Source organism: Schistocerca nitens, chromosome 3 (assembly GCF_023898315.1).
Source record: "Schistocerca nitens isolate TAMUIC-IGC-003100 chromosome 3, iqSchNite1.1, whole genome shotgun sequence".
Lineage (NCBI taxonomy): Eukaryota > Metazoa > Arthropoda > Insecta > Orthoptera > Acrididae > Schistocerca > Schistocerca nitens.
Genome location: NC_064616.1, coordinates 521,032,993 through 521,050,426, shown reverse-complemented (window position 1 = coordinate 521,050,426; position 17,434 = coordinate 521,032,993). Strand labels below are relative to the sequence as shown.

The 17,434-nt window shown below is 45.8% G+C and overlaps 1 protein-coding gene across 1 annotated transcript in view; it reads left to right on the top strand.

Moving 5' to 3' along the window:
• LOC126248440 (regucalcin-like) overlaps positions 1-17,434 on the top strand; it is a 154,645-nt gene that overhangs the window by 60,308 nt on the left and 76,903 nt on the right. Inside the window, exon 2 of the mRNA XM_049949419.1 lies at positions 10,723-10,922. Within this exon, the coding sequence (XP_049805376.1) occupies positions 10,723-10,922 (200 nt within the window). The remainder of the gene's footprint in view (positions 1-10,722; positions 10,923-17,434) is intronic.

Here is a 17,434-nt window from a genome sequence, read left to right as displayed (position 1 = left end):
TGCTACGGTTGCAGGTTCGAATCTTGTCTCGGGCATTGATGTGTGTGATGTCCTTAGGTTAGTTAGGTTTAAGTAGTTCTAAGTTATAGGGGACTGATGACCTCAGATGTTAAGTCCCATAGTGCTCAGAGCCATTTGAACCATATTTGAGCAACAATCTTTTTTCATTCAGAATACAGTTTCATTGCAGGCAGGAGCGGCTGTGTGCATTTTCTGCGACACGAGGCAGTTCTGTCGCAGCCCGCTACACTTGCTAGTCCTTAATCAGATTTCGGCCGCTTCCGCACTGTGTCAGCAGTCAGCTGCCAGCTACTCTTGCCTGTGTAGCGTCGCTTGCCACTGAACGCCGTAGCAATTCGCTGTGCCACATGCAGCAACGGCAAGCCGCTTTCTGTCTGATCACGTCTTTATAGTTCGCACTTAGTAACGTGTTTGTGAAAAATGAGTGCAACTACACACGGGAAAACACCACTTCCATGGTGAGTGGGAAGAACGGTATTTTGTTATACAGCAAAGTCCTGCTAATCGGAACCCCGGTAATCCGAATGTTCAGTTAATCCGAACATGAAAAATGTTACTCTAAGTATGGAAAACTGTGCGCTAAAGTGCTGTACATACAAGCTATTTTAATTTACACAGCACAGTAAACATGTATTAGAAAAATTGGCAAGAAAACATTAGGTTTAAACAATGCATAGCAATGAAAGAAAAGCTGTCAAACTTAATAAAATACAGGGGACATTTTATCCCTACTTTTTAGATAACAAAAACTCAAGTCATTGTTTTTTGGCGTAATGAAGACAGTCTGAAAATGTTCAAATGTGTGTGAAATCTTATGGGACTTAACTGCTAAGGTCATCAGTCCCTAAGCTTACACACTACTTAACCTAAAATATCCTAAGGACAGACACACACACCCATGCCGGGGGGGGACTCGAACCTCCGCCGGGATCAGTCGCACAGTCCACGACTGCAGCGCCTTAGACAGCTCGACTTTTTTTTTTCTAATCTCATTTTGTTCGTTTTCGTTCGTTGTATCTGCTCGGGGCGGACGTCGAAAGACACCCATGTCAGTTCGTTGTTGATCCATTAACTCAGTTTTTTTTGTTACAGAGGGCAGCTAGCCCTCTGACCAAACACGCTGAGTTACCGTGCCGGCTGTCTAAACCCGCGCGGTGAAGACAGTCTGTTATATGACGCATAGTTACGCCATCGTCTCATAAACATCAAATCAGCAGGTGTAGCAGTGGGCTGTTGCTCCAAATAACGTAGCGCGAGGCCAAGGGCATCTGCTGCGTCACTGTGTGGCACCAGCTCTCCTTTATCGCTTTCAGGCTCATTGTCATTTACGTCACAGCAGTCCACTTCTTCCTGGTATTGAGTCACAGCAGCAACTAAATCAGTGTCAGTAAGCTTCTCCACACGTGCCCCATCCGCTGCCATCGTTCATCTACGTCTCCTTCACTAGCTTCTTCACATCCAGGGATTGTCTGTATCATTTGTAGTAGGTTTTCCTCTTCATTTTCAACTAGGCTGTCCTGAAATTTAAGTGATGTCCACAGCTTACTCCACGATTTTCTCAGAGTATTTTCTGAAATATTCTGCCATGCCTCAGCGACCCAATAAACAACATCCTTCACATTGGTCTCTTTTATTTTGTCCACTATCATCTTGGATCAGCATTCTTAAAAACTGTTTTCTGTAAATCAGTTTTAATGTTTGCAATACGCCCTGGCCCATTGACTGTAGAAGTGGTGTAACATTCGGCAAAACTTCGCCACAATTTCTCCATCACATAATTCCTCAGTGCAGGGGTGAGATGACGCGTTATCAATCAAAAGGATTGCACGGGGAGACAACTGATTTTCCTTAGAAAACCGTCGAACAGAGGGAACAAACTGACCATGAAACCATTCTTTGAACAGCTTACCATCCATCCGTGCTTTTTTCTGGTTGCGATAATATACGGGCATGGACTTCATGTTGCAGTTTTTAAAAGTTCTGGGCCCAACAGATTTGCCGATCAGCATTAAAGGCAGCTTGTGATTACCAGCAGCACGCTAATAAATTCAAATGATATTTGCACATTTTAAAACCAGGAGCATGGTCTTTGCTTTTGATACCAGGCTTTTTGTTGGCAATGCCCTAAAATTAATGTCAGTCTCGTGTCAGCGTTATAAATTTGTTGGGGAGAAAACTTTCCCTCTCTTATCACTTTTTCAAACTCACACATGTATTCCTTCGCTGCATCACGGTCAGAAGAAAGCTTCTCTTCAGTAATGGTTAGCTGACGGATTCCATGACTTTTTTGAATCTATCCAACTAGCCCGTACTCGCACTAAAAGTCTCATCACCTTCATTAACTTGTTCAGGTAAACAGCCTTCTCCTGAACCAGTGTTACAGTTCCCCTTTTTCTTGCCCGCGTAAACCAAAGGAAAAGAGCTTCATCCACGTCATCGTACTGGGACTGTTTCAAAGTCTGCCGAATTTCGAGTGTTTTTCTCAAAGACGTTGCACAGTACTGTTCAAGCTTCACTCGTTTCTTCTTCCAATCACAAGTGGTTGCTCTACCAACACTCAGTTCCGTTGCCAGTTTAGATACATTCTCACCATTGTCTGTCAGCTTCAAAGCATTCAGTTTTTCTTTGAGAGTTAACGTTATATGTTTCCGTTTACTCATGACGAAAATACGTACACCACTACACCTGAACGAATACAATACAACTGTTACGTGTGCCAGCGATCGATAACTAACATAACTAAGCGCTTTGCGAGCCAACTGGCAGTGTACCTCAGACACTACAAAGGTCTCAACAATGCAGGCAGGGAGTGAGAGCTAGCCATTGTTCCCACACTTGTTCCCATTTGTTACCATGGTGTACTTATCTGCTTGGTATACTTCATCCTAGAAACTTGTCACCGTAATTTCGGCTAATCCGAACAAATCGGTAATACGAACAAGGTCCGGTCCCAATTAGTTCGGATTAACGGGACTCTACTGTAATATGTAAGGATAATTGTATAATGACGTTTGATGTAACGCTACTTTAGCCATGCCTAAAAAGGGAGACATAGAACACCGTTTCAGAACAGTTCATAAAGACTTCGAATGGGAAGCAACTGTTGGTATAGAGTTGGGGAGGAAGAAACTTTCAAATCTTAAAAGTAAATTACGGTCACAGCAGCCGTTTTTTGTAAAGCTTGTACAAAAAAGTATGTCATCAAAGATAGTGTCATTTCCTGTATCTGAAGTACTGATGAAACATGCAAAACCATTTGACGACGGCACAGTTGTTAAGGAGCGCTTTCTGGCAGCTAGTGAGTCCTTGTTTTACACATTCAAATACAAGTCAGAGATTATATCAGCCATCGGAGACATGCGTCTGTCAAGTTCTACCACAGCAAGAAAATTGGATTTAATGGCAGAAAATAAAAAAAATACGATATTTCAGTACCTATGTTATTCGGAATTACGGTGCAATGTTCCTTCGGACATGCATGCATACATGCGTCCATGCTGTACGAGTAGAGGCGGTAGGCAGATGGCTGACGACGTATGGTAGTTTGGGTCTGGCCGTGATTCGTGCACGGATAGCGAAAGAGTAAGGCGACCACTCGAGATAGCGGGAAATCTGGATGCGAGTCCCGAGCCGGCACAAATTTTCACTGTCGTCATTCCATTCTACAGCTGATGGTTATCCATATTCGCAATTGCGAATACGTTTAATGTCTGAAAATACAAAAGGTCAAATGATAACAGATTTGCAATTCTCTTTGTGTTCCTCACTGCTGTTACACGAGTCACAGTTACGTTTTTTCTAAGAATGTTTTTTTCGGATTTCTGTGTAAAAGAAGACTTGCTTACAATTCTGGCTTTGAAAGACACTGCACTAGGCGAAGATTTTTGCAATGCATTCAAATCCTTCATTTCTGAGTATGGTGTGCCAATTCAGAAACACGTCTATTACTACTGATTGAGCGTTACGCATCGTAGGAAAACACAAGGATTTCTTACCTTCTGTGCGAACGATGAATCTTTCCTACTTTCTTTAAGTATTATTGCATCGTGCATTAGCAAATGCTCTCTGGACATATTTCAAAAATGGCACACGTTATTAGTACTATCACAAAAACTGTGAATTCAATTCGTTCACAATCACTACAGAGAAGAATGTTTAGAGTGCTATCAGAAGAACTGGACAGCCAGTATGGAGACCTGCTATTGCATACTGAATTTCGGTGGCTGAGTAAAGGTATGGTCCTCAATAGATTTGGAGACCTTCTGCCAGCGGTGAAATCTTTTGTGTCTGAAAACTCGAAACTGCATGATTTGAGTTGGTGTTGGATCTGGAATTTGTAGCCGATATGACAGTTAAACTAAATGAGTTAAACAAAGAACTCCAAGAAAAAAACCAAACTGACATGACTCCTATGTCTTCTATAAAGTGTTGCATGCAAAAACTTGACCTCTGATTACCACAGTTACAGAAATTAAATATGAGACACTTTCCTCAAAGACGGTCAAAAGTGGATGTGGAAGATATTTCAAGTAAAATTAGTACACTTTTTTCTCCTGTAGTGAAACTGAATTTGAAGAGGAAATAATTCGATTTCAAAATGACATTTCCTGAAAGTCAGAATACAATGAAGATAACTTTGGAAGTTAGTGAGTGTAAAAACCTGCCCTAACTTTGTAAAAGTGCCATCGTATGTGTTATTATTTTTTGGATCAACTTATCTATGTGAGGCAGCGTTTTCAGCGTTGAACATAGTGAAATCAGAGGATAGAAATAAAATGAGTCTCATTTTTCAGATGTGGAAGGTTGGCTCTGACAAATTATTCACCAGATTATAACATACCTGCCAATGATATGCAAAGCAAAGTATCTCGCGAAAAGTTTTTCAACATTTGTGATAGTGTGTAATTTTTTTCACAAGTATAATGGTTCAAATGCCTCTGAGCACTATGGGACTTAACATCTGTGGTCATCAGTCCTCTAGAACTTAGAACTACTTAAACCTAACTAACCTAAGGACATCACAAACACCGATGCCCGAGGCAGGATTCGAACCTGCGACCGCAGCGGTCGCGCGGTTCCAGACTGAAGCGCCTAGAACCGCTCGGCCACTCCGGCCGGCCATTGTGCTTTCTCGCCACTGTATCATAGCTCAGATTCTACTTTATTTACGATTTTTTGGAAACGGGATGAGAAGTGACAGCCAGCAATATTTTTTACGTTTTCTATTGCACTTATTCATAATATCGAATCTCTGCTCTAATTACTGAACTTACAATGACACTGTAGACGGCACCGAAGTATCACGAAAAAACAACGCATTTCGAACTATAAAATCGTTACAGTAAATACCGTAACCGATTTGCATCACCTGCTTGTTCATTATTGTCTTCAATTATTTGTTATTTACCCTTGTGCTTTTTACAGACGAGTAAAATATCTATAACATTTTTCCCCCATCTTATCAGAAAAGTAAAACCATACGTTGTACACAAAAATTTAAAAAAAATAGGATAGTGATAGTCGAATTCTGGAGTGATAAAAGGATTGAGAGCCAACAATTGTTTTTCTTTTTTTTTTACGTTTTCTGCTGCACTGACACATATTGTGGAATCTGTTCTAATTATTGAAGTTACAAGGAGACAGTGTAGGAAACTGTCTCACGTAGAAATACGAGTACTTAGATACACACAAGGGTTTGATAACGTGATAAATTGGAGGAAATTAATCAGACTTTCACGTATAAATTGTATCTGCGTATCATGGTAGCACCAATATGTATACACTGACTGGCAGTTTACCCAAATACACTTGCAAATTTATCTAGCACTTATCTCGTAAACACTTGGCCATAAATTCGCAGATATAATTTCTACAATACACGACTTTATAATACAGTGTACTGATATTTTTCAACATATAAACTGCTTTATATTAATGTGACATTTACAATTATATACTTGTTGTACACATCTATGAAAAGTAACTGGTCCTCTTTTTACATCCATGGCAGCGACAATAATGCTTCATAGCTGTTACTAAAGTTCAAACTCGCAGAAATGAATATAAAACAACGCGAATACGAGTAATTTTCAAGTTCCGCTATTACCTCAAATTGTAGGCAAGCAGCGTCGTCCCAAAATCACATAACTTTTCCCGGTTTAATGGTGAGAACATACGCAGTGGGCTAAGCCCAGTCCATAGATATATATGCTTTATGGACAGTACCAGAGATGGTAGTTGTCGTTCATCTGCTAATTGTATTGGACGAATTTACGAGAAACTCCGACATCTAGCCATTAGCCAACATCACTATCGGCATCATTATTCGAGTATCATTAATGTACGAGTGTGTGTGTGACCTTGTAGTAACTGAAGGACGCAAATAATAACAGCAAAAAGGAAAATTAAACTCTTCGTTTGTTGATTATTTATCTGAAGTAATCACCTAGAACTCTTCTTTTTGGTTAAAAAATGGCTCTGAGTACTATGGGACTTAACATCTGTGGTCATCAGTCCCCTAGAACTTAGAACTACTTAAACCTAACTAACCTAAGGACGGCACACACATCCATGCCCGAGGCAGGATTCGAACCTGCGACCGTAGCAGTCTCGCGGTTCCGGACTGAGCGCCTAGAACCGCTAGACCACCGCGCCCGGCAATTCTTATTTTTCAGAGCAAAGTTATAAGCGGAAACGGAAGTAACGAGCTATATTCTAGTGTTTCTCCGCATTTAATAGACTGCACGGTAATCGACGAGCAATATAAATCAACTCGCCACATAAACTATAATTATAATAATACTAAGTATTTCACTGATTCTTGCGGAGGAACATTAGACATTCGACAGTTGTTAGTTGAACTGTTAGTCGTACCAGCCTGTTATCGCTTCCTAACGCTCTTCAGCTTTTTGGTCCCTACATCGAATATGCTGTAGTCACTCATGAACGCCAAGTATTTTCCTTTCTCGTACCCGGAAAATCCTCAAAAGCTTATTGCATATGGAGGAGAATGGATCAGCCGTAGCTTATTTGTTCTCTCAAATGGTTCAAATGGCACTGAGCACTATGGGACTTAACATCTGAGGTCATCAATTCCCTAGACCTTAGAACTACTTAAACCTAGCTAACCTAAGGACATCACACACATCCATGTCCGAGGCAGGATTCGAACCTGCGACCGTAGCGGTTGCGCGGTTCCAGACTGAAGCGCCTAGAACCACTCGGCCACACCGGCCGGCTTTGTTGTTTTCATAACGAGTATTTCATTCTGTGCAGACACTACGCTGTCATTAAATTTTTCAACAGATTAAAAGCTGTATACCGATCCGTCACACGAACACTGATATTGACTTATCCCGCGAAAGGAAATGTTTCAGGTTTGAGTTTCGTCCTGTATGAAGTTTTTTTGTTTTGTTAGAGCGAACTGTCAGTCGTAGTGGGAAGCATTTTTTCTGTTACAGGGACCTGGTGCCATGTGGCTTGTATTGTACCTCAAGTTTGCTTGTGGCTACATCACCACTGCACGGCAGATACGCAGATAGGTTAAAATCCTGGGAATGATGGGACAGGAGAAGTACGATGATATTTTATTCGTTCGCTTCTAGTAATCTTTGATGACACATTAATTTTCTCAAAATTTCGCTCACGTGCACCCGGAAAAGTACGTTGCTGGACGTCAACGTTCAACAACCACTCACAGATGGCAGGCGGCAGCACCAGCAGTCGAGGGTGGATAAAATGTGTTGTAGGGGACACGAAACACAGTGCAATCGTTGCCGTAATATGGAAACGGAGTAACTTATCTGATGTTCAGAAGGGCATGATCATTGGCTTTCGGGCCAAGGGTGGAAGCATTTCCAAAACGGCTAGATTTGTAAAATGTTCGTGCTGTACACGGCAAAACAGCGTTATCCAAGACCAGCGCCGAGGCAACTATAGTGTACTCCGGGCCATAGGTGACTGGGACGAAGAGCGGCTGCGGAGTTGCGTACGGGCGAATAGACGTGCAACTGTTGAGTAAGTGAGCGCCCAGATGAACCAAGGGTCTACCAACAGCGCTCCTCAACGACCGTTCAGCGAACATTGCTGCATATGTGCCACCGCATTTAGCGTGTTGTTCCTACATCCATATTGTCTGCAGTCCATCGGCGACGAATGGTTGAATTTGCACGCCAGCACCGCAACTGGACGTCCACTGAGCGGCGACAGGTGGCTTTTTTAGACGAACGACGTTTTATGCTCGTGAACTGTCTGAAAGCAAACACCCTGTAATAATCGTCGGAAGGAGGAGGGAGCGTTATAGTCTGAGGTATGTTTTTGTGCCATTCCTTGGCTGATATTGTTATTCTGGAAGGTACAATCGATCAACACAAGTACGCATATATCTATGGGGACCATATACACTGTTATACGCATCTTTTCTCTCGGGACGATAGCACCTACCGGGAGGGAACTGGAACGTAACACAGAAGTCGCAGGGCACGTGCGTGGTTCGAAAAGCACCAGGACGAGTTTATCATACTCCCTGGAATTAAGCCCAAACGATATTCTTTGGAACGGCCTCGACCGGGCTGTACGCGTCATGGATCCTCAATCGAGAAACCTAGCGCAGCTGGCCACGGCGTTAGTGTTGGCATGGCTGCACATCCCTGGCGGTACCTCCCAGAACCTCCTTAACTCTCTTCCCGCACGTGTTGCAGCGGTCTGCGCTGCAAAGGCGGTTATTAGTGCTTTAGACAGGTGGTCACATTAATGTGACTGGACTTTGTATATGCGGCATTATATTCTGTGTGTACACCTTCATGAATTCTGTGCAACACACTGAACTACCTGACAGAGGCACTACCCATTCTACAACCTACTGGCTCCTTCCAGTTCCATTTGCGTATTAACTGCAAGAAGAATGACTATTTAAATACCTCTGTGGAAGCTGTAATTAGTCTGATATTGTCTCGGCGGTCTCTACGGGAGCGATTCGTAGGAGTTCTTAGTATATTCCTGGATTCCTTTCATAATTCTCGACCTTGAACTTTTTAGTAGACTTTCCCGGGAAAGTTGACTTTTGTCTTCAGATACCTATCACTTAAGGTTTTTCCCAATTTGATGACGCTCTCTAGTGTGTCGAGCAAACGAGTGACCATTCGTGAAGCTTATCAAGTAATTTTCAGTTGAGTCATAAATTTCGTTTGATATTACACATAACTGTACTTCCATTAATAAGACTAGCTGAGTGTCCGACGTTGCCCGGGTATGTATTTATGCCAGTCTTCTATTAGCTCATCCCCCCTTCCCCTCCCCCCTCTCTGACCATCTACACCTTCACCCCCTCTCTGTCCATCTCCTCCACCCCGTCTCTCTGTCCAATTCCTCCACATCTTCCACTCTCTCCCTCTCTCCTCTCTCCCTCTGCTTTTCTTTCTCTGTCCACCTCCTTCTCTCCCCTTCTCTGCCCATCTCCTTCTCTTCCCATTCTCTGTCCACTTCCTGCTGCCCTTCTATCTGTTCATCTCCTTCTCCTCCTCTCTTTGCCTGTATCTTCCTCCCGTTGAGGCTGTCCATCTCCTCTTCTTTGACCGCTACGGTCTCAGGTTCGAATCCTGCCTCGGGCATGGATGTGTGTGATGTCCTTCGGTTGGTTAGGTTCAAGTAGTTCTAAGTTCTAGGGGACTGATAACCTCAGCTGTTAAGTCCCATAGTGCTCAGAGCCAGTCCTCTTCTTTCCTTTCTCTATCTCCTCCTCTGCCTTCTCTCTGTCCATCTGTCCATTTCCTTCTGCCCTCACTGTGACTATCCTCCACTCCCCTACATTCTGAGCACATCTCGCCCTTCTCCCTCGCTGTCTGTCCATTTACCCCTCTCCCTTCTTTCTCCACGTTATCACTCTCACCCCAATAGGAGGCTCCAACAGGAGGCTGGTGGTTTTTACCCCACAGAATTTCTTTCCAGACTGTAAATAATATGTGTACCAACTTTGGCTGAAGGCGGTCCGTTGGTTTAACATGGAACATATGGACATACTTACTTATATACTGACATCCATTTTTATAATATGTATGGATTCATAAACAAATTGACCGAAAGTGCTGGAAAGTCAATGGAATCCTATATAAAATACTGAAGACTATAACGCCCTTCGCGATCAAGCTTTCAACCACTGGCTGCAGCCTAAGAGGTCGCCGGCACGGTAGCTCAGCGTGTTCGGTCAGAGGGTTAGCTGCCCTCTGTAATACAAAAACTGAGTTAATCGATCAACAACGAACTTAACGGAAGTCTTACGACGTCCTCCCAGAGCAGATTAAACGAACAAAAGCGAAGAAAATGAGATTAAAAAAAATGTGGTTAGCGTTCAAGCCCCGTGAGTGGTTGGTCTCCAGATCGAGTCCCATTCAAAAAAAAAAAAAAAAAAAAAGAGAGAGAGAGAGAGAGAGAGAGAGAGAGAGAGAGAGGCTGAAGAAAATGGCAATGAAATTTCTAAAATAAATATAGAAGGATTTTGTGAGCACAAGCTAATGTAATGTAATGGTTGATGCCCATGTGTATTGAGCACGAAACACATTCGGCGTAATATCATTTTCAGTTGCACAGGTGTTTGGGGCCTTTGTTGTTCATGTTGTATATTAATGACCTTAGTTACGTGTGAAATACTTTGTTGTGTGACTGAATGACGGGAAAGTGACGATGAGAACCGCTTTGTGTACGCAGGGCCCACGGGCGGCGCGTCAAGGGTGGACGCAAGGAGGGAGCGCCGGCTATACGGCTGACCGCCGTGACACCGCCCGTCATCCACGGCGAAGGACCGCACTACGACGACGAGAGCGCCGCCCTCTACTACGTCGACATCATGGGCAACTACGTCAACCGATTCGACGCCACCACCAACGTCACAACGAAAGTACAGCTGCGTATGTGTCTCATGCTCTGTTGGCAGGTGTAATCCACAGTCCTACGGATTATACCTGCCAGTGCATATGCCAGCCACCTACCGCAAGCTGAGTAGCGCGGTATATCTGGTGACACACACGACCGACCTCTGTCTATAATCGATAATCCTATTTGTCGCCACATGCGTCATAGTTGATTTGAGTTCATCCTAGGAGGAAGCTGGTACCCCCAGATACGTTCTCGTCCTATGTAAATTGTTTATTTTCTGTACTTATCCAACGGATTAATACGTTTTTGTTAGTTATATCCTGTTATCTTTCCATTTTCCATCTCAGTTTGCACCAAACTCATCAAACAAAAAACAAATCTCCGTCTTTCTGTCCTCAGACAGGCCAATCGGTATCGACCGACCGTCGTATCAGCCTCAGACAATGGCGTCATCTGGATGCGGTAAGGAGAGGCGTAGGGTTAGCACACTGTTCTCCCGGCCGTCGTCGGCTTTCCAGACATTGTGACATTAGAATCGCTTCTCCTTAATCAAGTAGCTCAGTTTGCATCAGTTGGCATCACAAGGCTGAATGAGCCCTTTCCAGTTCTCCCACTAAAGAAAAATCGCTAGCAGTACCGGGAATTGAACCCGAGACCTCCGTACGACGGCCAGCCTCGTCGACTACTCAGCTACAGGGCGGACGCCAGATGCATTACACTTTTGTAGTCTGTGCCGGCCCTGCGTCATGCAAAAGTCGCCTGCTTGGTGTTTCTTCTCGTTTTTAGTTGATTGCACTGCCCCTTCACAAGCAGACATCTGGCAACGATACGAGCTGAAAAGGACTGGGTACGAACAAGCAAAATGCTGCCCTTGGCTGTTCGTGGATAATAGCGTCTTATATAGACGTCTCAAATACAAGAAATTGTATCAAAATACGGGAATGCATGCTGAGTATCAACACTTGATTCAGGGACTAGCAGCACAAACAAATGCGCAAAAATAGAGCATAGGACACCAATAATCTCGCTTCTGCGCCATTGTCAGTATGTCACTGGAAGTAGACGAAATACTAAAATATAGAGGAGAATGGGTCGGGGGCGATGTAAGATGGAAATAAAAACAAAACTACACAGCCTGATAAAAAAGTTAAGCAGCCAAAGGACTTGGTCTGATGTCAGTGTAACCTCGTACGCGTACACATCATCTTCGGGTATGTACGTGATTAGAGTAACAATTCTCTGTGGCAAGTAAAATGGAAAACAGTGTGCATTAGTTTTGTTCGTGTTAATGTTGTTACCAGGCCTGGCAGGGTATGTAAAGATCGTGAAGAGCATCAGGTGTTCAGTAATTAATTTGAAGGACGCAAAGATGTCGCGTAATCGTCTGGGACAGTGTTATCAGTACCTGACACAGTTTGAAAGGAGCCTCATTCTTGGTCTCCATTTGGCCGGCTGGTCGAATCGTGCGATATCCAGATTTGTGAGGCATTTGGACGTGGAAAGTGTCGAAGTTGGGCTGTATAGAAACGTGGGTGCACATATACTTGTTGTCAAATTTCCGGTCGATAACGCCTGATCACCACAAGGTAGGATCGCCGTATTGTGCACCAAGCACATGGCAACCCCTTCACATTTACGCCTGCCGCAGAAGAACAAATAATTGTATCCCTGCAACATTCTGTATCATCCCGCATGATTGGTCGGAGAATAGCAGCAGTCAGACTAGAGTATCACTATCCGATAATTCGGAAGTTCCATGAGGCTTTTTGCTGATTACGCTGTTCTATGCAGAGAAGTCGAAGGCTGGAAAACTATAGCGAAATGCAGGAGGACCTGCAGAGTATCGACGCTCGATGCACGGAGAGGAAATTGACCCTCGACATAAACAAATGCAGCGTATTACGAATACATAGACAAAAACAACCTTTACTGTGTGGCAACACGATTGCAGAACAAAAGGGGAAAGTGTCACAGGTACACAAAATACCCTTGCGACGCACCGAAAGGTGACTTGCGGAGTGTAGATGCAGATCCGTAGACTGTTACTAGCAGCACAACAGTAACGACTGCGTTTGGAGTGATGCCGTGATCAGTAGGCATGGACTGCTGATGAAATGCGTCGCACTTCCTTCACTCATGAATCGCGGTTCGGCACTACCACGTATGACCATTGTCGGTGAGTACGATGGCGACCTAGGGAGAGGTCCTATTATTCCAGTGTTTCGGAGAACCACAGTGGTGTTGTATGTTGTATGTTAACCGGGGACCTAGAAACGACGGAGAGGCTCCGTCCCCGCCGTAGCCGCAGTGGTCCGCAGCCCCACGACGACTGCCACAGCCCACTTCACCCCTCCGCCGCCCCATACCGAACCCAGGGTTATTGTGCAGTTCGGCCCCAAGTGGATTCCCCCCCCCCCCTCAGGGAACGTCTCACACAAGACGAGTGTAACCCCCATGTTTGCGTGGTAGAGTAATGGAGGTGTTCGCGTACGTGGGGAACTTGTTTGCGCAGCAATCGCCAACATAACGTAGCTGAGGCGGAATAAGGGGAACTAGCCCGCATTCGCCGAGGCAGATGGAAAACCGCCTAAAAATAATGCACAGACTGGCCGGCTCACCGGACCTCGACCCAAGTCCGCCGTGAGGATTCGTGCCGGGGGACCAAGCGCTACTTCCCGCTCCAGAAAGCCGTGCGTTAGAGCGCTCGGCTAACCGGGCGGGCCAGTGGTGTTACTCCTGGCGTCATAATGTTAGAAATCATCGGGTATGACGTCATGTCACGGTTGATACTGACTGCGGGAACTGTGATCGCACACTGGTACGTCACAGACATCCTAAATTCTCATCTGTGCGATTTTTCAACAGGACGATGCTCGTCTACACACGACACGTGTCTCCATGAACTGCCTGTGTGCCTGAGGTACTATCATGGCCAGTAAGTTCCCCATATCTGTCCCCGTTGAAACATGTGTGGGAGATGCTTGGATGTCAAATCCGTCCTAGTGCCAGTATCCAGGTTATCGACGACAATTTACGAGAGCTGTGGGCCAGCTTGTCCTAGGAGAGGAGGTAATGGCTTTATGACAACCTTCCCAACCGAATCAGTGCATACATCCAGGGCAGAGGGGGTGGAACGTGATACTGGTAAGTAGGCTCAATTGCCAGCTCAATTGCAGCGTGGATGCATGCCCGAAATTTAATGGAAAAACACCACCTAATCTTTCAACCTGTGAAGTTTTATTTCGCTTCCTCCTCCCCTGCTGGGTGCTTCAATTCTTTTTTGTCAGCCAGTGTAGTTGTAAGACAGGCAGGTGCCAGACCCAGTTCCTACGTAATTGAGTATTAGCCTTTACGTCTGGACGCCTGACAAGGTAGCATTAGTAGATCCAAGGGAGATCTGCGGGATCCGTTGCTGGATCGTTTAGGTGACGCGAATAATACAGATATCTTCATTCAGATCGAGCAGCAGATGTTGCGATAGAGTCGTTGTTCGTCATGTATGATTTAGTCTTGAAAGTCTCTTCGGGTTTGCTGCCGGATCCTAAATTCAACTTGACTCGATATTTCGGCGATCCAACTGGTCCCACCTTCAGGAAATGCTGCTTCCGCTGATGAGTCCCGCTGAGAACTAGCGCCAGGCTGCAAATCGACGTCCTATATAGGCCACCGTTCAGTACACGGCGCATGCGCCGCCCATCGCCGTTGCTGCTCTCCAAGACAGGGAGGTGGCGCCACCCTTAGTGGAACACTGCTGGCAACGATATATTCCACTCAGGGCCGCACCCAAGAACGTTCAATTTTGATGCGAGATTATACAGGAATTCCACATCTTGCTAAGAGGAAACCCATTGTCTCTGTTGATTAAATTATCAGCCAACCTAATTTCTATCGCCTCTTTATATCGATTCAACTTGATTTTAGGATCCGACAGCAAATCCGAAGAGACTTTCAAGACTTATTACGCGGGGAAAGCCTACGTAGTCACATGTATGATTTAGTATTAAAAAACCGAGTGTGTATGTTCCACAAAAAATGAAGGAAGAAATTACTTCTTCTAAATTACAGGGTGATGATTTCCACTGTGGAAGGCGACCGCCGTGTCAGTACCAGGCAGTTAGCCCGCCAATACAGTGTAAACCCAGACGACCATGTGGAACATTCTCCATCACAGTTGTTACTACCCTTATCACTTGCAGCGTGTGCAGGGCTTACTAGCGACGGACTTTCCAAATCGGGAGCAGTTTTGTCACTGGTTTCTTCACCAGACAACCACGATCCGGGATTTGTGTCATCAATCCTATTCATAGATGAGGCGATCTTTACGTGGAATTGTATCTGCAACTGTCATAACAGTCATCTGTGGGTCAATATGCAGAAACCCCATGATATGATGACAGCGAATCACCAGCGTCGGAGCAGCCGGAATGTGGGGGCCTGGATAATTGGCGAACATACACTCCTGGAAATGGAAAAAAGAACACATTGACACCGGTGTGTCAGACCCACCATACTTGCTCCGGACACTGCGAGAGGGCTGTACAAGCAACGATCACACGCACGGCACAGCGGACACACCAGGAACCGCGGTGTTGGCCGTCGAATGGCGCTAGCTGCGCAGCATTTGTGCACCGCCGCCGTCAGTGTCAGCCAGTTTGCCGTGGCATACGGAGCTCCATCGCAGTCTTTAACACTGGTAGCATGCCGCGACAGCGTGGACGTGAACCGTATGTGCAGTTGACGGACTTTGAGCGAGGGCGTATAGTGGGCATGCGGGAGGCCGGGTGGACGTACCGCCGAATTGCTCAACACGTGGGGCGTGAGGTCTCCACAGTACATCGATGTTGTCGCCAGTGGTCGGCGGAAGGTGCACGTGCCCGTCGACCTGGGACCGGACCGCAGCGACGCACGGATGCACGCCAAGACCGTAGGATCCTACGCAGTGCCGTAGGGGACCGCACCGTCACTTCCCAGCAAATTAGGGACACTGTTGCTCCTGGGGTATCGGCGAGGACCATTCGCAACCGTCTCCATGAAGCTGGGCTACAGTCCCGCACACCGTTAGGCCGTCTTCCGCTCACACCCCAACATCGTGCAGCCCGCCTCCAGTGGTGTCGCGACAGGCGTGAATGGAGGGACGAATGGAGACGTGTCGTCTTCAGCGATGAGAGTCGCTTCTGCCTTGGTGCCAATGATGGTCGTATGCGTGTTTGGCGCCGTGCAGGTGAGCGCCACAATCACGACTGCATACGACCGAGGCACACAGGGCCAACACGCGGCATCATGGTGTGGGGAGCGATCTCCTACACTGGCCGTACACCACTGGTGATCGTCGAGGGGACACTGAATAGTGCACGGTACATCCAAACCGTCATCGAACCCATCGTTCTACCATTCCTAGACCTGCAAGGGAACTTGCTGTTCCAACAGGACAATGCACGTCCGCATGTATCCCGTGCCACCCAACGTGCTCTAGAAGGTGTAAGTCAACTACCCTGGCCAGCAAGATCTCCGGATCTGTCCCCCATTGAGCATGTTTGGGACTGGATGAAGCGTCGTCTCACGCGGTCTGCACGTCCAGCACGAACGCTGGTCCAACTGAGGCGCCAGGTGGAAATGGCATGGCAAGCCGTTCCACAGGACTACATCCAGCATCTCTACGATCGTCTCCATGGGAGAATAGCAGCCTGCATTGCTGCGAAAGGTGGATATACACTGTACTAGTGCCGACATTGTGCATGCTCTGTTGCCTGTGTCTATGTGCCTGTGGTTCTGTCAGTGTGATCATGTGATGTATCTGACCCCAGGAATGTGTCAATAAAGTTTCCCCTTCCTGGGACAATGAATTCACGGTGTTCTTATTTCAATTTCCAGGAGTGTATTTTAGGACCAGACTTCCTTCCACGTCGTCTAACAGGCCGGAACAAAAGGCGTTTCTTGCGGGTGACTTTGCCTCCCCTGTTGGAAGAAGTGCCATTGATGATTCGAAGGGTTACGTGGCTGCTACATGATGGTGCTCCAGCCCACTTTGCCGTTAACGTTCGGACGCTTCTCAGTCGTGTCTTCACTGGTAGATGGCTTGGACGAGGGTGTCCAGTTGCATGGCCTGCTCGTTCACCGGATGTCAACACGTGCGATTTCTGGTTATGGGGCCATCTCAAAAGTATCGTGTGTGCAGAGCCCATTTCAGATGTGGAGACACTGGAGCAGCGTATTCATGCTGCCTTTGACAGTGCTCGGATGCAGCTCGGTCGATGTGGACGTGTGATACAAAACATGCTACGTCGATTACATACATGCGTTCAGGCACATGAAAACCATTTTGAACACATGCTGTTACTACCCTTATCACTTGCAGCGTGTGCAGGGCTTACTAGCGACGGACTTTCCACATCGGGAGCAGTTTTGTCACTGGTTTCTCCACTAGACAACCACGATCCGGGATTTGCTTCAGCGGGTATTTGAGCGCAGTCTCTGTAACAATGTATGATTAAATAAATGGTCTCTAGCATGGAAACCATGCATTTCCGGACATATGTTCTTTACA